Source organism: Staurois parvus, unplaced genomic scaffold (genome assembly GCF_062004578.1).
Source record: "Staurois parvus isolate SC_StPar_1 unplaced genomic scaffold, SC_StPar_1.0 ptg000151l, whole genome shotgun sequence".
In the NCBI taxonomy this organism is placed as follows: Eukaryota; Metazoa; Chordata; class Amphibia; order Anura; family Ranidae; genus Staurois; species Staurois parvus.
Genome location: NW_028317947.1, coordinates 15,023,398 through 15,045,768, shown reverse-complemented (window position 1 = coordinate 15,045,768; position 22,371 = coordinate 15,023,398). Strand labels below are relative to the sequence as shown.

Sequence of the window (22,371 nt, the reverse complement as noted above, 5' to 3'; positions counted from 1 at the left end):
TACGAGCATTAGATTGCCCACAAAAATTCCCGTATCATTACTGCTATTGGATTCTTTCATTCCTGGCATCTCCACCTCATTATATCATACTAAGCTTTTGGTCTGTATTGCAAATAACCTGTCTCGTGATTTCTGGGAAGCAGTGTTTGTATTAAATATATAGCATCCCAAAAAATTTCTGGCATATTATGGAAGGAACTGGACCAAGATGTCTAAACACTAGGCCAAGATTTTATTGGGATTAATGTGTTTTCCACAACTTAACAGCTAAATGTGCTGAGAGGCTACTGAGGAACTTACAACTGTGCATATGCAATATTTCCTAAGAAGACCATTGCCACTGGGGGGAGAGGGGCAAACTTCAAGCATGAATTGGAGAGACCTAGAGGTGCTTGCGCCTTCCCAAACCTTCCTAGGGAAGGGTCCCAGGGAATGTTTTGCCACTTCTATGTAGTGTCAAAGCTTGCCAGTAAGTCTTGCTCCCACATGTTCCTTCACTATGATGGGCCAACTCACTGGCCAGTTAAATCTTTACAAATGTTCTACACTTTCCTCAATCTATTAGACAATGAATTTTTAATTTCTCCCTGTATCCCCAAGGAGGAGATTTTCTCCCATTTGCTGTTCTGTCTTAACCCCCACCAAAAATACAGAACTCATGGTCAGGAGTACCATAAAGAGAGAACAAGAGGACCTTTAGTTGGGCACCACTGGCTCTAGTTCCTCTACTGACCAATAAATGGGCTATGTGAAAATATACATCTCCACTATCTGCTTGTACTTACCGAAACATTCTGTGTCTGACGTCAGTGTGCACTCTTTTAATGTTATCTCATTATCCTCGCATATAGTGCATGGCAGGCAGGGGTCCATGTTGTTGTCCACAGTTGAGAATGTCCATTCTGGGCATTTTTCACACACCGTATTCTGGTTCATGGAACAGGACAGGATCATGCCATATCCAACAGGACATGTCCTGCATGGATTGCATTCTCCAGTATGTTCATCCCTGAAGAAACCATAGGCACAAGCGCAGATGGCATCGTCTGTTTCCACGCAGGGGGCAATCATGCGTTTGTTACCATGGCACTCAGTACATGGCTTGCAAGCTTCAGTGTGACTGGTGGTGTCAGAATAAGTTACACCTGAAACAGAAAAAGTTAACAATGTGAAACATAACCAACACAAATGGCACAGTAATATATTTTTAAGTACTTAAATAATAAAACCTGTTCAGTTCATTCAGCTCAATGACACATCCCCAAAGTCTACACATAGTACTAGCAGACTAAACTACTAGTAGACTATGGCAACACTGGCTGTTTTGACTTTAGATATACTAAAAGTCCACAACTGCTGCAGATCGAGGATGTAGACTCTTTCTCATAGGAGGTTCTACAAGCCCCAAAAGACTGAGTTTTGTGGTTGGGATACCCCAAGGGACATGGAAAGCTATAAGGTGGTTTAGTCCATTAAAGTCCACCCCCTAAATCTATGGAAGTACCAACCCTGTAAACTTCTATACAACTATTTTTGCAACTCACATGCAGTCCTTCGTTGTAGGAGGATAAACATCTCGCTGTCCACCTAAGAAAGCAGAAGCTGCTGAAATGTTTAGCCCTGAAGCTGGTTGTACATTACCCACTCTTTTCATTGATGGGATAAAGAGCTAATGGACCAAGAAATCCATAGATGAGGAAGAATAGTCACATTGTAGTTCTACCAGGGCTGACTCATCTGTGACTCACGCTGCAATTATCCTTTTTATAATGCAGGTCCAAGTGGTTTAGATAACAAAAGAGGACAGAAATAAACTAAAAACATGAAATATTTCAAAGCAATGACTGTTCTCTATATGATTTAATATATATATATATATATATATATATATATATATATATATATACATATTGATATATCTCCCAACCATCTCATGTCAAACTTTTTTGGGACTACTAAATAATTTTCCACAAATATTAAGTTTCTAAAACTGTATCATAGAATGTTGAGAGGTATCTCCATCTCTATTAAAATGTTTAAATCTTCTATGTCTCTTCTTTCTTCAGGAAGGGCCCCTCATTTTGAAAACTATCCTGGCCACCCCCCCAAACTTATCTTGGAATTTATTGCTAAAGAGAACTAGTCATCAATTAACAACACACTGGCAGTTAATAATTCAGTTAAGATTTGACAGTCTTTCTGAAGCCTAATATAGGTCTTCTACTGCATCCCATCAGTATGCTACTGCTCCAGCACCAAGTTGGTTTTACTTGATGCTCTTAACCAATAAGCATTTAAAAAAAGACCCCCTGAGTGGTATGAACGTTTGAATTGAGCGCTCCTCAATAGCCATCCAAGAGTTTGTCATCTGCTGAGTGATCTTTTTGTTGCTATCAAAGAGGTAGCAGCCTGGGAACGGAAAATATACACTGTACCTCTGTTGTGTATTAGGATGACTAAAGCCGATCATAGATGGTGCATATCTTGGCTGGCTCAGCAGGGACTGGCCAAGATTAGAACCATGTATGGGCGGGCTGAATATACCCAAGTTGATTGATCGATCAACTTGGTACAACCAGCCTGTCGGATTTAACATGTGATTATTGCTAGTGGCTATTATAGCCGCTAGCAATAATCACTGTGTTCTATAGGCAGGGACTGCTTGTCTGGCCCACCACCACTGGGAGAAAACAATGGCTCCACGGGAGGGAACACTGATTGTATTGATGAGGAAACAAGAGATTTTCTTTCCTGAAACCGGTGGTCACAGGAAAGAAAATCGTTCTGTCAATGTCCAGCTTAACTCCATTCTGTATATATCGAAATCAAGCCTCGCTTCTATTTGTTCAGCCAGGGTTTCTCCATCTGGGTTCCATGGTACCCTAGGATTAGGCCAGAGGTTGCTAGGGATTCCTTGAGGAATGAGCAATTTCTACCTCTTAGATAAGTTCCCACTGACACCATTGATCTTTTTAGCTATGTGTAAGGGGGAAATTCTTCCCAATGACCACAAGTGTAAGGAAAATTTTTCCCACTGACCTTTGCACTGATGTATCATGAGTTGTAGATTCAGCAATTTTTAGCAGGGGTTCCCTAAGAATGAAAAGTTATTTCAAGGGTTCCTCTGTGCTGAAAAAGTTGAGAAATGCTGGGTCTAATGCTGTCACGCGCACCAGACATCAATGACTATCTGTAATAATCTGAGTCTTACTTGATGGATATTTACTCATATTCTGTCAGGCTTTAAGTCCACCTTATCTCCTGCCTGTCATCTAACAAAGGTAGCAGAATGTCGTATAACAAAGGTGCTATTAGAATTACATGAAAAACAAGGCTTTGTCAGTTGACAGATCCCAAGCGAAGTGTTGGTTACAATGGGCCTATATTTCTACTCTGTCAGAAACAGCACATGCAGCTATCCATGATAGGTAAGTCTACACTATTATAACCAGGGCTTTTTTCCAGCGGGAACCCAGGGGAATGCAGATCTTGCACCTCCAGCACTGGATATATGTAATGCCAAGGGGTGCTTGGGTGAGCAGAAGGGTCTATTAATACCGGCTGCTGGGGGATCTATTGTCACTGGAAGGACATCCGTTGTTGCAGGTAGGTCTATTGTTGCTGGTGGGGATATATTATTGCTGGGGGGATCAATTGCTGCTGGGAGGAATCTAGGTTAAGGGACGGGTCTACTGTTGCTGGAGATTCTATTGCTGCTGGCTGCTGAGAGGTCTATTGTTGCTGGCAAGGGTCTATTGTTGCTGTTACTGCATTTCTTGTTATCATTAATAAATTCCATACAAATTACTTGGCTCCACAAATTGATACTTGGCTTTGTATTGTCGTATTGTCTACATGGGGTGGTACTGGGAGGTGAGTAGGTTGTGGAACCAAGGGATGGTGCTCAGAGGTGAGTGTGTGTGTGTGTGTGGGGGGGGGCATAGACAAGGGGTAACTCAGAAGGGGGGAGTACCTGCATCTATTCTAAGAAAAAAACCTGAATATAACCACTTGATATGATAACCACATTTTAACCAAGAATGAACTTTCAGATGCTGAAGGATTGACTGGCAATTCCAGCACCACTGTAGACTGCAATGGTCTCTATACACCATCCCATAGTTGATATTTGCATATGCTTTGGCACAACTCCATCACTCTTTTGACGCACTAAAATTATTTTAATTCTTTAGTCAGAAGAAACCAAAATAATAATAATAAAAAAAATAGTGAGCTGGCTGTGAATTGATTGCCATAGCAAGTAACACATTTTCGTCTGCTCATCAACAGCAGTCACAGCAATTGCCTGGATCAATTAATCTATTTACATAGTTAGTCTGGCTGAAAAAAGACAAACGTCCATCCAGTTCAACCATAGAAAAAAAAAAGTTATAATCCTATACCCACAGTTGATCCAGAGGAAGGCAAAAAAACCCAGCAAAGCATGATCCAATTTGCTCCTGCTCAGAAAAAAATTCCTTCCTGATCCCTCGAGAGGCAATCGGATATTCCCTGGATCAACTTTACCTATAAATGTTAGTATCCAGTTATATTCTGTGTATCTAAGAAAGAATCCAGGACTTTTTTGAAGCAATCCACTGAGCTGGCCAAAACCAACTCTTGAGGGAGTCTATTCCACATTTTCACAGCTCTTACTGTGAAGAAACCTTTCCGTGTTTGGAGATTACATTTCTTATCCTCCAGACGTAAAGCGTGTCCCCTTGTCCTCTGTGATGACCTCAGGGTGAATAACTCTACACCGAGTTCACTATATGAACCACTGATGTATTTATACATGGAGATCATATCCCCCCTTATGTATTATACATGGAGATCATATCCCCCCTTATGTATTATACATGGAGATCATATCCCCCCTTATGTATTATACATGGAGATCATATCCCCCTTATGTATTATACATGGAGATCATATCCCCCCTTATGTATTATACATGGTGATCATATCCCCCTTATGTATTATACATGGAGATCGTATCCCCCCCTTATGTATTATACATGGTGATCATATCCCCCTTATGTATTATACATGGAGATTGTATCCCCCCCTTATGTATTATACATGGTGATCATATCCCCCTTATGTATTATACATGGAGATCATATCCCCCTTATGTATTATACATGGAGATCATATCCCCCCTTATGTATTATACATGGTGATCATATCCCCCTTATGTATTATACATGGTGATCATATCCCCCTTATGTATTATACATGGAGATCATATCCCCCTTATGTATTATACATGGTGATCATATCCCCCTTATGTATTATACATGGTGATCATATCCCCCTTATGTATTATACATGGAGATCATATCCCCCCTTATGTATTATACATGGAGATCATATCCCCCCTTATTATACATGGAGATCATATCCCCCCTTATGTATTATACATGGTGATCATATCCCCCCTTATGTATTATACATGGTGATCATATCCCCCCTTATGTATTATACATGGTGATCATATCCCCCTTATGTATTATACATGGTGATCATATCCCCCTTATGTATTATACATGGAGATCATATCCCCCCTTATGTATTATACATGGAGATCATATCCCCCCTTATTATACATGGAGATCATATCCCCCCTTATGTATTATACATGGTGATCATATCCCCCCTTATGTATTATACATGGAGATCATATCCCCCCTTATGTATTATACATGGAGATCATATCCCCCTTGTGTATTATACATGGAGATCATATCCTCCTTATGTATTATACATGGAGATCATATCCCCCCTTATGTATTATACATGGAGATCATATCCCTCCTTATGTATTATACATGGAGATCATATCCCCCTTATGTATTATACATGGATATCATATCCCCCCTTATGTATTATATATGGAGATCATATCCCCCCTTATGTATTATACATGGAGATCATATCCCCCCTTATGTATTATACATGGTGATCATATCCCCCCTTATGTATTATACATGGAGATCATATCCCCCCTTATGTATTATACATGGTGATCATATCCCTCCTTATGTATTATACATGGAGATCATATCCCGCCCTTATGTATTATACATGGAGATCATATCCCCCCTTATGTATTATACATGGAGATCATATCCCCCCCCCCTTATGCATTATACATGGAGATCATATCCCCCCTTATGTATTATACATGGAGATCATATCCCCCCCTTATGTATTATACATGGAGATCATATCCCCCCTTATGTATTATACATGGAGATCATATCCCCCCTTATGTATTATACATGGAGATCATATCCCCCCTTATGTATTATACATGGTGATCATATCCCCCCTTAATCTCCTCTTCTCAAGAGAGAATAAATTCAGTTCCTCTAATCTTTCCCCATAGTTGAGCTCCTCCATGCCTCGTATCAGTTTGGTTGCCCTTCTCTGTACTTTCTCCAGTTCCCCAATGTTCTTTTTGTAAATTGGTGTCCAAAACTGAACTGCATATTCCAGATGAGGTCTTACTAATGATTTGTACCGGGGGAAATGATATCTCTCTCTCTGGAGTCTATACCCCTTTTAATACAAGAGAGGATTTTGCTCGCTTTAGAACCCCCCCGCTTGGCATTGCATGCCATTATTAAGCTTGTGATCTACCAGAACTCCCAGATCCTTCTCCACCAGTATTGATTAACTGAACTGAAATAGCTAGAGCCACCCTTTATAGCAAGAGTCCATATCCATCCCACATTTGAATTCACTGATAATGTTGTCCATCATCCCCTCCTTTGGTTGAGTTCCAAAGTCAGACCACCCTAGCAGTCATGTACCTAAATTGGTGACAACGTGGTTTTCCTCTCCAAGTGGATTGTAGCCCTCCTTGTGTATTGAGTTTGGTTGCCCAATATAAATAATAGCAGACACAGGATAGAAACAGGAAAGCTGGCAGCCAGACAGTACCTTTCCCCGCAGACATGCCATATATGTATTAATAATACAGCCTGCAATTAATAACCCCCTCTTATAATATCCACTAAATTGTAATAGCACATCATACGATATCTTTAATATAACTTTCCATTTTAAAATGAGGAGACAATTGTCTGGATTGACATTGTGTAGGGGATGGAGACTTTGTAATGGCACCTCATTGCCAGGAAGAGGGAATATATGGCCCAGCAGGGCAATTGTGTGACTAGTGTTTCACCTGTTTGGAGTAATGATTGCGTAAAACTACTGTTTTTATTGTCAGATGACCCAAGGAAGCACAATGGATGTTGTCTGAATGTTCATTACTTACGAAGTGTATGGACTTATCTAATAAGGCAGCAATGGTGTGCTGTACCCATAATAAACCCATCAGATCTGAATTTGCTGCAATCAAATGAAAAGGGAGAATTGACTGTCAGCTAGGGGTCAGCTTGTATTGCTCTACTGAAGATGGCTAAAAGGGAAACTGAAGTCCTAAAGCATTTGTCAACCTAAATGATGCTTTGCAGTTATATAGGTGGGGTATGTCCTCCCAACAAGAATTGATAAGCAGTTTTTTTTTTAAAGAAATACTTAAAACTCTTTTTTTTTGTGTGCTGCCATTATTGTCAGAGAATGCAGATACTGTATATTACAACAAATGGTCAGAGATTATAGACATGATACAAGAGATGATTAGAGACTGCAGACATAAGACAAGAGATGGTTAGAGACTGCAGACATAATACAGGAGGTGGTCAGAGACTGCAGACATGATACAAGAGATGGTTAGAGACTGCAGAGATAATAGAGGAGATGGTCAGGGACTGCAAACATGATACAGGAGATGGTCAGAGACTGCAGACATGATACGGGAGGTAGTCAGAGACTGCAGACATGATACAGGAGGTGGTCAGAGACTGCAGACATGATACAGGAGGTGGTCAGAGACTGCAGACATGATACGGGAGGTGGTCAGAGACTACAGATATATTACAAGAGATGGTCAGAGACTTCAGAGATAATAGAGGAGATGGTCAGAGACTGCAGACATGATACAGGAGGTGGTCAGAGAGTGCAGATATATTACAAGAGATGGTCAGAGGCTGTAGACATAATAGAGGGGAAGGTCAGAGCCTGCAGACATGATACGGGAGGTGGTCAGAGACTACAGATATATTACAAGAGATGGTCAGAGACTGCAGAGATAATAGAGGAGATGGTCAGAGACTGCAGAAATGATACAGGAGGTGGTCAGAGACTGCAGACATGATACAGGAGGTGGTCAGAGACTGCAGACATGATACGGGAGGTGGTCAGAGACTGCAGATATATTACAAGAGATGGTTAGAGGCTGTAGAAATAATAGAGGGGAATGTCAGAGACTGCAGACATGATACAGGAGATAGTCAGAGGCTACAGACATGATATGGGAGGTGGTCAGAGACTGCAGATATATTACAAGAGATGGTCAGACGCTGCAGACATAATAGAGGGGATGGTCAGAGACTGCAGACATCATAGAGGGGATGGTCAAAGGCTGCAGACATAATAGAGGGGATGGTCAGAGACTGCAGATATATTACAAGAGATGGTCAGAGGCTGCAGACATAATCGAGGGGATGGTCAGAGACTGCAGACATCATAGAGGGGATGGTCAAAGGCTGCAGACATAATAGAGGGGATGGTCAGAGACTGCAGACATAATAGAGGAGCTGGTCAGAGACTGCAGACATGATACCGGAGATGGTCAGAGACTGAAGACATGATACCGAAGATGGTCAGAGACTGAAGACATGATACAGGAGATGGCCAGAGACTGCATGCATATTACAAGAGATGGTCAGAGACTGCATGCATAACGTAGGAGGTGATCAGAGACTGCAAACATGATATAAGAGATGGTCTAAGACTGCGGATATAAAACAGGAGGTGGTCAGAGACTGCAGATATATTACAAGAGGAGGTCAGAGACTGCAGACATAATAGAGTAGATGGTCAGTGACTGCAGACATAATACAGGAGGTGGTCAGAGACTGCAGACATGATATGAGAATGCTGTCCCCCTGATTATTACCCCTCTCCCCCTCTCCCTATCTATTTTTTCATCAACATCCTTATGGTGGCAGTAAAAAGTACATTTCATTCAAGAAGTAAGAAAAACAAAGCTATACTGTTTATCTCATTGAGTTTCATCCTTGTGCTGATTCAAAAGAATGTTAATCACTGGAATCCAGTAGTGAGAAGTCATGGCTGTGCTGTTTCGTACAGGGACGGATAATACATGACCGCCACATGCCTTAGGAATGACATGTGAAATGATAATTTGTCCTGCATTACTGTAATCTTTCCAAGAACACGTAAAGTCACAACAGTACAAGAAATGCCAGTATGCTGGCTTACACCCCCTAGCACATTGAACATTATTGGACATTTTAAAATGTGAGTTTGTGTTAGACCCCATATTTTATCTGGGAAAACAGATCCCCTGGTTGTTAGCAACTTCTCTTCCCTCTAAGTGGGTGCAGCGACATTGTGAGGGTGTCGGAGAGCACAAAGAGCCAAAGTCTATATAAGGCAATGTATACTCCGGTAGCTGTCTGCTCCGGCAAAGCCTATCCTGGAACATTCACAGCTGTCCACAGACAGACAAGAATGAAGACTGAGGGTTAGTTCACACGGGGGTTAGGTATCAGAGTTTTCCAAACATCTCTTGTGTTCAGTTTTTGACATACATTTGTGATACATTCAGCAAACTCTTTTGTGATGCCTGTGGACAGTTCTTTATATCGACCGTGGCTTCCAAAATCATAGAAAATCAACATCAGATACTTCTTGGTTGTAAAAAATCTCAAAAGAGAAATGAACAAAGCATATCCGTCTATAGTGTTTACTTGCCTTGATCCTAAGCACCTAGTGTGATTTCTGCCTGCTGCCTCCTTCCTCTGCTATCCTCATTAGCCACTTCTAACGGTTTATGCCGACATCAAGGTATCCCAGGGGGTGGCTCTGTCCCCCCTCCAGCACACAGCAGGTGGTTGACAGCCTCAGCTGTGCATATTTCCCTATGAGACTGTGCAGAGCAGGGTGTTTCCATTCACTCCACTCAGGTTTCAGATTACACTCTGCTCTATGCTGTGCAGTGTGATACATCAGATTCCTGACCCCTGGCTGCTGAAGTACAGAAATGCTGTCTAAATTCTGCACTTAGAATAGCTTTGGAGAAAAGTGGGGTGCAGATAAACAGGTACAACTTATGTTGGAGCATTTTTTTTTTTTTATCTCTGTGTGTCACTTGAGGCCAGTCACTTCACTGGCTATATGTGAGAGTTTATACACACTTAGTAGTGTTTAGGCAGGGATTGCAGCAGGGGCAGACTGATCATTTGGAAACTCGGGCACTGCCCAAGGGCCCGGGGTCAGTAAGGGGCCCCATGAGATGCCCCTGGTACCTTTTTCATTGGCTTTTTTTGAGTTTGGCCAAGGACACAGGGGCCCCATGATCCCCTATTGCCCGGGGGCCCCATGAGTTGTCAGTCCGCCCCTGGATTGCAGGCATCAGGAAGTGTCCACAAGCTTCAACTTCTGGTGAATGTTGCTTGCAGCATCCAAATCACAGCAAAGCAAAGCTTGCCTCCAATGCAAATGTATACTAATGCTAACTGTGCATGCGTAGAAATCCCTTATCTGGCCAATGGGCTGATTGGAAGAAATCCAATGGATTCCTCCATCCACGATAAACAACCTGCCAGCTATTGTTCTCAAACAGCCACAGCACCAGCGACTGTCTGAATACCTGAACAGTGACAGCATCTGATAGGACACAGTCACTATTTAACCAACAATTTTCTACCTGTCAATCGAAATTCATCCAGCAGGGCAACCAATGGCTTAAATTTCTTGCTGAATCGGCTGAAATTTGGGCCATTTAGGGCCAGCTTAACACATTCACTTACATTACAATATGATGCCAAGCATTTGCCTGTCTTAAACCCCTGTGTGATAGCTTTGTTGGAAAGATTATTTACATTAAACTGTAATCCACTTCAATTAATTTCCAAGTTGGAGGGAGGCAGGCTAAGCGTAGTAAAACTTATCAATACTTATCCTGTGGGGGCAAGATATACCTTTAGAATAATTACTGATTTTATAATTGCTATATGCTCTAGTACAGTGGTCTCCAAACTGTGGCCTGAGGGCTCAGCCCTTTTCTTGCTTTTCTCTGGTCCTTGGGGCATTACTCCCCCCACTGTCAGCCACAGTAGGGCATAGTTCCTTCCACTGACACCAACAATGGAGCACTATTCTTGTGACTGGCACCAATCATGGAGCACTATTCTTTCCACTCACAGAGACTTTGGGGCACTATTCTTCCCACTGACACCAAGGATGGGGCACTCTTCCTTCCACTTACACCAATGATGGGGCACTAATCCGTCCATTGATACCAACAATGGAGCACTCTTCCTCCCATTGACACCAATGATGGAACACTATTATTGACACCAATGATGGGACACTATTTCTCCTACTGACAGCAATGATGAGGCACTATTCCTCCCACTGATACCAAGGATGGGACACTATTCCTCCTCCTAATCTTAATGATGGAGCACTATTCCTCTTCCTAATGCCAATGGTGGAGCCCTATATCTCCCCATAATACCAATGAAGGAGCACTATTCCCCTCCTTAATATCAATGATGGGGCACTATTCCTCCCCCTAATACCTAATGAAGGAGCACTATTCCTCCCCCTAATACCAATGAAGGAGCACTATTCCTCCCCCTAATACCAATGAAGGAGCACTATTCCTCCCCCTAATACCAATGAAGGAGCACTATTCCTCCCACTAATACCAAATAAGGAGCACTATTCCTCCCCCTAATACCAATGAAGGAGCACTATTCCTCCCCCTAATACCAATGAAGGAGCACTATTCCTCCCCCTAATACCAATGATGGAGCACTATTCCTCCCCCTAATACCAATGATGGAGCACTATTCCTCTCCCTAATACCAATGAAGGGGCACTATTCCTCCCCCTAATATCAATGAAGGGGCACTATTCCTCCCCCTAATACCAATGAAGGAGCACTATTCCTCCCCCTAATACCAATGAAGGAGCACTATTCCTCCCCCTAATACCAATGAAGGAGCACTATTCCTCCCCCTAATACCAATGAAGGAGCACTATTCCTCCCCCTAATACCAATGAAGGAGCACTATTCCTCCCCCTAATACCAATGAAGGAGCACTTTTCCTCCCCCTAATACCAATGAAGGAGCACTATTCCTCCCCCTAATACCAATGAAGGAGCACTATTCCTCCCCCTAATACCAATGAAGGAGCACTATTCCTCCCCCTAATACCAATGAAGGAGCACTATTCCTCCCCCTAATACCAATGAAGGAGCACTATTCTTCCCCCTAATACCAATGAAGGAGCACTATTCCTCCCCCTAATACCAATGATGGGGCATTGTTTACTACCACTAATGGTCAATTTCTACTCCCACTGGCCACAGTCTGGCCCCCCTAAAGTTTGATAGACTGGCCCTTTGTTTATAAAGTTTGGAGACCACCGCTCTTGAAGATGCTCTACTCATACTCTTGAGACATCTAAGTATATATAAATATTCAGAAATAGTGGAAAGTCCAGAAATCCCCTGAAATTATCATCCATTGTCACCAGCATCTGACCAATGACAAAGTCTATAAGATTTGCATCTTTTCTATTATAAATATTCGTGTCAATCATCCAATAAATCAAGACAGTTCCAATATACGTTGGGTGTCCGATCTACCATACCGCAGGATGTGTCTTTGAATTAGGCCTCACTGACTAACTAGAGACAGGAAGCTGTATCTGTACTTTCAAAGAAATCCACAACAATCCTGAGAGTATAAAAATGGAGATCTACCTGGATGCCTGAAAACATGATGCTGATCTCCATAAAACAAAGGTGCATGTTGATCTAACAGGCTGGCTTCAAATTTAGTGACCTTAACCAAAGCACCACAGGACCTGTTTTTTATAGCTTTATATCTTAACTATCCCTAACCTTCCTACCTTCAGCCTAAGTAATCTGCTAAAACAAATATGAATCTGTAGGGCAGGCTTGCCTTACAGTCATTGTTCTGTATTATAGTAGTCAAGAGTTCTGACCTCAAACCCATTGAGATGCTGTGGCATGATCTAAAGAAAGGGGATAAAAGAAGATATTCCAAACCACAATAGATAAGTCTTATAGAGTACCTACAGATATGTATATGCAATATGCCAAAGAAAATATAGTATAAAATGTGAAAAGGACACAAAAGACTCAAGATAAACATTGTAACAATAACTCATCTGATGCATTAAGAACACCCTCCTACCTCCTTTTTATGACTATGTATAGCCTTTAGAGTCTATACACGAGACAGCCTATAGACTGATTATCATAGAGTACTATGACCAGGCAGTTTATTGGCCGAGGAACAGACCACACTGTCATCTTGACTAATATTCATCTACGTAGAGATCTGTAACATGTCTTGGCCTATACACAAAAACCCTTGGCAGTCTTTTAAGACCAAAGATCCAAGCAGCACCCATGTGAATGTGGACAGCTCCTTATCCAAGACAAACAGGAACAGTTCGCATCTAGGACAACGACCCCCAATAGAATCTCTGGGATCAAGGACAACATCTTTTGCATAACATGTCATCTCAGCATGGGCAAAGGTTCAACTTCCTTGCAGTATGCTGTTTACTGTTTATTTAAATGCCAGATAATGTGTTTCAGTTTAAGATAGTGTGCAAAATAAATAACCAAACTAATTAAAATCGAATAGAGACTTTCTATGAATTATGTGCTTGTTACATTCAAAGATATGCTGAAACAGTTCAAGAGAATCTGTAGCAACTATAAAAGCTTCAACGCCTGACTTGTTTTTGAAAAAACCTCATTTTTGTTTACAATTGAATGGCTTACTGACCTAAGAAATGAAGAGTTGGGACATCTGACTTGTATGCTTGGGGTTAGTGCCTCATGATGTAGTAGACAAAAGATAAGGATGAGTCATGGATTTTGAACCACTGGGAATGGCAGCGTCCTGACTCTTTCTTTTAAGAGTCTAAGATAGCCTTTCTCAACATTTTTAACAAAGAGGAGCTCTTGAAATGTCTTTCATGCTTCATGGAACCCCTGCCAATAATTACAACATTAGCCAGGTGGACATTGGGAAGTTTTCCCCCTTATAGATAGCTAAAACAGTGGTTACATATCTAACAGGCAGAACATGTTCATTGCTCAAGGAACCCCTAGCAACCTCTGAAGCAGCCATTCTCAACCAGGGTTCTGTAAGACCATAGGGTTCCTCCAAAGATTGCTAAGGGTTCTTTGAGCTGTGGCTGATTGCCCTCCCATTTGATAGTTCTTGCATAGTTCCAGGGCCAATACCACTTGACAGTGGCATGACACAAATGATCTCTTAAGCTATTTGTAAGGGACCATTCTCCCTACTGGCCACCAATGTAAGGGCCATTTATTTCCCATTGACCACCAATAAATTGGTTTTAGAAGGTATTTCCCAAGAACTGAAAATTATTTCAAAGGTTCTTCTAAAGTAAAACAGTTGAGAAAGGCTGCTCTGGAGAAACCCTAGAGTGCCATGGAACCCTGGTTGAGAAACGCTGATCTAAGATGTACGATGTAAGAAGTATAAGAACTGTAAGTCCATAATTGTAGCACTTGAGTCCTGCTGTCATTTGACAGCCAAAATCCCAACCTATCAAGCTCTATGTGTTTCTATTCAGTGCTTGTTAAAACAAACAATAATACATTGTAACTAGCTCCTGTTCTCACAGCAGATAATTGCAAAATAGCTATTGTTTTTTATACAGGGAGTTGTTACCTACATCTGCTCTCTCAAGAACTTTACTATTGACTTTACTCCATAATGGACTGCTTTTATAATAAGGCACTGGAGGTGGGATGGGTGGATAGAGATGGTGACCACAAAGCTGGATGCATATCACAGCACCCCATTTTGTGGATTGATCAAGTACTGTATGCTACAAAAAAAGGCCTTATATGTGGGCAGGCAGAAGTGCCTTTTGTGTTATGTGGTTTTCTATGTATAGCACTGTCACATATTCAATTTAAAGAATTTAGAATAAAATTTAAATAATCTGAATCAATGACATTAGTATTTTTAAAATCTTGCTCCACCCTATAGAACATTTTTACAGATAAAGTCTTGGACCTGGTGAGGCACTACCTGTGCATGTACCTGTGCACTACCATGAAATCCAAGGAGGCTGCACACTGCTGGAGGGTGTAAGCAGAGTTCTTGCAATAGGAAGACACTGGGCTTAGCTCTGGGTATGGCCGGCTGCTTTCTGGAGAGGTTAAGGTTAGTGCTTGAAAAACTCTTCCTCTGCAGTTGGGGAGGAGGGGGTGGTTTGGTGGAGGGTGGCGTGGACCAGAGGGGGAGGCGCTAATGGCAGGCACCCAATTTTAGTGTTGCCTAGGGCAGCACAAAAACTAAATACACCATTGGGTGGGGGTATGGGATTTCTAGCTTGTTCAGCAACCTGCACATTACCAGACACTGAGATGAAGACCGCTGGATAGCTACTGTGTTTGAGCAAGAGAAACAGAGCCCAGACAAGTCAAAGTCACTGGATGGTCAAGCCACGGCATAGGCAAGGCATAGTCATAGGATAGTCACTCTGTTTGAGCAAGAGAAACAGATCCCAGGCAAGTCAAAGTCACTGGATAGTCCAGCCACGGCACAGGCAAGGCAAGGCATAGTCATAGAATAGTCACTCTGTTTGAGCAAGAGAAACAGAGCCCAGGCAAAGAGAAGTGCAATGTAGAGAGATTCTAAAAAGCAAGTGTTTGGGTTTTTAGAGAGTAACTATAAATGGCTTATAAGTTACCTTGACAATGCAATTAAAAAACATTATGATATGACTATAGATATACTTTAATATAGACTTGACACTCCAATTCCTAAAATTATTCACCTTCAGTGCCAATTGGTCCCTTTAGATATACCAATATGTTTGATTCTTCTAAAAGAATAGGCTTAGTTTGTTAACAATGCAATAATAATAGAGAACCATGGACCCTTTAAACAATGGTCAACTGATCACTTCAAATTTTAATGTGGAGAATCCTTTTAAATTTTGAGAAGCTTCCAGCTATTGCTAAGTCATAAGTGTTTCTGATAACTTGCACTTGAATTAAGTGTTTCCTCTTCATGCACATGTAGCTATGTGTTCTCACTTTGAAAGTGTGATATTTCCTACAATGTTTAGCATGGCTGTGACTTGTGTTTTTCCATTTCTTCAGTTCGCTTCTGGCAGCAAGTCCGAGCGGACATTTTTGCCAAACACCTGAATTGCGGTTTTCATCTTGAATTACATTTCTAATTAGAGTTCAGAAGGTGTAAATCTACACATGACTGATGCTCTTCCTTGCTCGTGACCTGCCAAATCTGAGCAATGTTCAACTTTGGATGACTGAACTGCATGCATGGCCTGGAGCGAATCCTGTATATTACTATAGTTAGCAGAGGAGAGAATGGAATTCCTATATTATGAATTTGGGGAGTTTAAGTCAGGGCAGCAAAAGTGTATTTAGATTATTTATATTAAGAAACTCTCATTTTACCCCCTCGGGACAAAGTGACAAAACCCCTTAACACTTAACCCTTGTTATCGGTCTCCTCTACTACTGAAACTTCCTTTTTATTGGTCTACTTCTACACAGGCTATCCCCATTCAGTACATTATGAATGCTGCCACCAGACTCATCCACCTTAGCAACTGCTCAGTGTCTACCACCCCTCTTTCTGCCCCTCTACTGGCTTTCAATTGTCCAACAAATAAAATTCAAAACACTACTACATACAAAGCCATCCACCAAAGTTACATCACCCATCTTGTCTCAATATATCTCCCAAACTATCCTCTCCGCTCCTCCAAAACCTTCTGCTCTTTAGCTCCCTTGTCTTCTCCTGTGTTCACCTCCAAGGCTTCTCCATATTATCTCCCATTCTCTGTCATTTCCTACCGCAAGTTGTCCGGTTATCTCCTACTCTGTCTACATTTATCCCTGGTTCACATATCTGCATTCCTGCGGTCCACGTTTTGCGCGGACACGAGAGTCCATTCATTTGAATGGACTCCCGTGCCCCGGGACACGCAGGGAAGAAGTCCCTGCACTTCTTCTGAAAACGCAGCCCGCACGGGAATCTCGGTTCCCAGTACGGTTGCGATTTCCAGTGCGGGCGGCGTGCCATTAGAACGAATGGCACCCGTCCGTGGGTCCGCATTCTTCTGTGTGGATTTTTGTGCAGATCCACAGCGGCACCACCCACACGTATGTGAACCTAGCCTTAGGCGAAACCTGAAAATGCATCTCTTCAGGGAAGCCATACTGCCTCTCAACTAAAAACAGAACTTTTATTTTCACAATTATTACCTTTTGTACCATTGGCCCCTCGCTATTAGATTGTAAGTTCTCACGAGCAAGGCCCTCCTAACCCTCTTGTATTGAAGAGTATCGTAAATGTATTGACTCTCTTTATATTGTAAAGCTCTGTGCAAACCTGAAAATGCATCTCTTCAGGGAAGCCATACTGCCTCTCAACTAAAAACAGAATTTTTATTTTCTCCATCAGCTCATCCCACTCACAATTATTACCTTTTGTACCATTGATCCCTCGCTATTAGATTGTAAGTTCTCACGAGAAAGGCCCTCCTAACTCTCTTGTATTGAAGAGTATTGTAAATGTATTGACTCTCTTTATATAGTAAAGCTCTGTGCAAACTGTTGGCGCAATATAAATCCTAATAATAGTAATAATAATAATAATATGTATTATTGTTAGATCTTAGACCTCCATGACTAAGCCCTGTGAGCGGGGCAAAATGCATCTGGCCGTGTAGCCTGGGCTGAAACAGCTTTGGTCAGTTTGACACTTGGGTTTTGTTGGCGTGTGGCATTTTGGCTTTTCTTCCCTTGGTTTTATAGCGCACCAACAATTTATGCAGTGTTTTACATATTGTGCATTCACATCTGATCCTACCCCCAAGGAATTTACAATCTAAGGTCCCTCATATGCATAAATACGAAGACCAATTTGAAAAAGAGCCAATCAACCTACCAGAATGTCTTTGGGGTTCAGGAGGAAACCCACACGTGCACAGGAAAAACATGGAAATTCCATTCATATAGTATATTGGCCTGGGTTCAAATCCAGGACCTGCAAGTCAGAAGTATTAACCACAAGGCTGCTGTGCTGTCCATATCACCGGACATGACAAAATCGAGGCATGAGCGGTGTCCCTTGCTCTTTGTAAGGTGATAGCCTTCGTTCTGTAGAACTCTAGTCCTTCCAAAAGTCTGCAGCTGAGACCTTCCTGTGCTTTAAAACATGCTGGGATTTTTCAAAACATTGACAGTTGCCTGGCCAATATTGTGGTGAATTGTTCTGGTTTTCATTTCTTTCGCACAGCAGAGCAATTTAACATGTTGAGTAACATTTGGCATAATGTTTCATGTGAAAGGAGAGTTGGAGTAATATTATGTTTTTCCTAATCTTCAGTCATTCAGGGTTTTCTTTAAATCCCTGCTGTTTTTAAAGGTCCAGCACACCAAAAACATTTTTGATTTTGGTAGACGCTTAAGAGGTTCCAATGCTCTACCTACAACTAAAATATCCTTCTTGGGTGGATCGACCCTTTTTTTCATGATTATTTTTTTAACTTAGTTTCTATACCCTTTTTTCTAATCTACCCCCTTAACTTTTTTCAGTGCCACCTGCAGATAACACCAGACATCAAAGCACAAATATTTATATGCAGTATAAAGGTGACCTATCAGTTTTTATCTATAGAACCAAACAAACCATTTAGTATTGATTACAAAAAGCTATTTAGTAGAATGAGGATTTAGATTTCTCTCTGCTGATGCCTCATCGACAGAAGTCTAACATGTAAAGACCATTGTAATTAGAACCATCCAACTTCCTATTGGAGGGTGGCTACCAAGGGTGGATTGACCATTTGGGCACTCGGGCACTGCCCGATGGCCAAGGATCAGTAGGGGGACCCATGAGATGCCCCTAGTACCTATCATAGGCTTTTTTGGGTGTGGTTTGAGTGTGGGTGAGGACACGGGGCCCCATGATTCCCTATTGCCCAGGGGCCCCATGAGTTCTCAGTCTGCCCCTGGTGGCTACCTCCCCCTGTATGTAGGAATGTAGCCACCATATCTTGCTTAGTGGAATATGGACTATGGGATTTGCAGTGTGCATAGAGCGTGCACATGATCACAACTAACGCATAGTGAGGGGAAGTGAGGGGAAATGGAGAAATTTGTGTACTTACGGTGGACATTACAAGGAGGAAAGAGGATCTTGACAGTATGTGGAGAACAGAATTAGCAGAAATGTGGCATTTAAAATTGAAGTAGAATTAGTCTTTGTCAAATTAGTATGTTTAAAACTGGAGTAGAATTCCAAGCAGGGAAAATAAGAAGCTGATGCTGGAAGATGTGAAAAGTCATGCCTCAATAAACCATGCCCTGTAGAAACATCCACCCTTTACCATGCCCCTCAATTAATGAGGTATCCTGACAAACTAAAGAGCTAGATGGCTGTTTGTGGCCACCAGACCAAATGGTTGATTGTCTACAACCATTGGCTGGACACAACCTTCACACATTGCTGCCAGGGAAGTATTGGGAACCTTTAGACTGGTCGCCATACAAAACCAACTAGCTCTTTCATGGTTAGGACATTTTTTTTGTTGTCAATGAAATTGTACCATGCAAAGTGTACAATGAAGCCTCATGAATTGGTGGATAGTGAAGGGTAGGTAGGAACCTAAAGGACATGGTTTAATGTGGTATGCCTTTTAACACCTTCTAGTATCAGCTTCCTATGCACCTCTTTGCACTTGGTCACATGACATCACAGAGCTGTAAAGGAGGCTGGTGCTGGAATACTTTCCTTTAACTAGCTGCTATGATTGCAGGTTTGAATGGTGAACATTTATCTATACAAGGCCCAACGTGTGTGACCAATGGACTGTTGGTCCCATTCTGATAAATGTATGGATTTTGAAGTTTCCGGAACCTCCAGTTCAATATATATATATTTTTTTGCCTATGGGGTAATGACCCCATGACTTTTATCCAAGTTCTCTGCTGGTTGCAGGAGGACTTAAGAAGTAGGCTATGACATAAGGATGAGGCTATCAGCATTGTTACCTCTGACAATTCTCCCTTTACATTGCTTGTGAGTGGTTGTCCATGTGCAGAACCATTATTAGCATACTACTGTCCCCATCACCTGCAGTCTGCTGAGAGCACATCTGCCTGTAGGGATTTGTGGTTGCAGCAGAAACTTCCATGTCATAGGTAAATGACATGCAAGCCTTGCTTAATCCAACCCAGGTAAATAAAACATTTTTAATTATTGAGGAGGTAATTTCCCTTGCCAGTGGTTGTTTATTGCCATACTGTATTGAGGCTTCCAGCCCATGCTACTGAAGTTATCATTTTTTCTCAGAAGTCATTAAAGGTAGAATACGGAGATGATTTCTCATTTCACTGGGAAAAGGGTACATAGGGAACACATTATTCATTCAGGCAGACCACAGTCCCAACAGGAACCTTTGAAATGACTCAAGCGCTTCACACAATGTTCTGCTAGAGGCAAAATAATTGACTTTCAAGCACATTCTTGTAAAAAGAACGATGATTCATGATTTCACATATTACCTGAAGCACCGCAATTCTCACCTTTATAATGTTTTGTCATTTGCGTTATTGTTACTGTGGCTGTTTATATCACGTGAAGCTTTGTTAAAGGGCACATCCATACAAAATAGATGTTTTTTTGAATTTTCCACATATATCTTCCCGTATGTCAGATGGCAAGACTACAATGTCTCATATAATAGCTCTACCATCAAGCATGTCCTTAGTAAGGGTGCCCTTAAGTTGCCGTATTGTCTATTATTTTACATGCCAGGGAATACAGCTGGGAATGCAAGCTTTCTGACCTGCAATTATTCTAACAGGTAGTACAACAAAAATTACTAATACCTATTTTTTCCAGCACAGCACACTGGAAGTTGCTACTTCCTTTTTTATTTGGATGATGTTCTAGTTTACTGGGCAATCGTTTGGCATGTCTAAGTGGTGTTGCATAGTAGTGGGAGGATCAGCACTACTTGAGCCCTTAAAAAGGTAGTTCTAGTCCTCCAGAAAGGCTTTTGCAGTATATGTTGAAGCAACAAAGAGAAATTTCTTTATTTTTAACTTGACATGAACAGAAGACAAAATATGCAGTCTTGGCTAATCCGCAATAACATATCATTGTCTTATCTACGTTTTAGCCTTTAGCTAAAATATAAGTAGCAGACTGCATCAAACAATAGCACAGGGCTAGGGATAGTTGAGTTTGAAGTAGACTCCTTCCCTTGTAGAGCCTATAGGTTTTATTTAGCCGTATCCAAAAACCCTTCTGACTCACTACAATTACGTTGAGCAACTGTGTAGTGAAATCACATTTTTGGGAATGAAAAGAACATATAGTGCAGCAAGGAGGTGGTTGTACGAGTTAGGATATTAGGTAGGCATAAGGCATTATGAGCGCTGGGGTCTTAGGTAATAGACGTAATATGGTGTGAGAGTATTATCAGCATTTGGAGTCATAGGGGTTGGAGATGTTAGGTCAGAAACAGAGGATATAGGTTGAAGCTTAGATACACTGCCACATGGCAGGTGTTTGTCTTTCCTGTAGGTGGTATTGAGCGTATGCTACAGGTGAAGGGGAGACTAAGGGAAATTGTCCCCTTAGAAACCCTGTTAATTTTCTTGGGGAAGGAAGAAATATGATGCCAAGTTCCCCAAGAGTTTAGGCAGCCATCTTAACGAGGAAGCCTTTAACCCTTTGAGGACCATAAGATTACGGAACGCCAAAAGAATCAATTTTTAGTTTTTAAAGTTCGTACACTTCAGTTGCTGTAACTAAGCCATTTCATGAAATAATTGGCAAAAAGCTAGATCCATTTGTTGATAAGAACTAATATTTTGACTCAAACCAAAAAAAAAAAAAGTATTTTGAGTTCTTAATCAGATGATAAAGGCAATTAAAAACATGGGACAAATACGTCCCTTGGTCCTCAAAGGGTTAAATACAGGATCCCATGTTATTTGGGTGCACTTCTAGCAAATGGCTGGCTAGGGAGAGGAACCCACTAGTTATGTATAGTGTAGGGATAGGTTGCTGGTGAGTAGGGACAGCCTAAAGGTGTCTGGTGGCAAAGAACCTTCCAAGGATCCTACTTAGTGGACCAGTGCTATCCAGATATACATCATATTGCTACCACTCCAGCAAAAGTG

At 41.5% G+C, this 22,371-nt stretch overlaps 1 protein-coding gene across 1 annotated transcript in view; it reads right to left on the bottom strand.

Annotated features, from left to right (window-relative positions):
* The window catches only part of NGFR (nerve growth factor receptor), a 119,656-nt gene that overhangs the window by 32,349 nt on the left and 64,936 nt on the right, over positions 1-22,371 (bottom strand). The window contains exon 3 of the mRNA XM_089674489.1: positions 786-1,145. Coding sequence (XP_089530615.1) covers positions 786-1,145 — 360 coding nt within the window. The remainder of the gene's footprint in view (positions 1-785; positions 1,146-22,371) is intronic.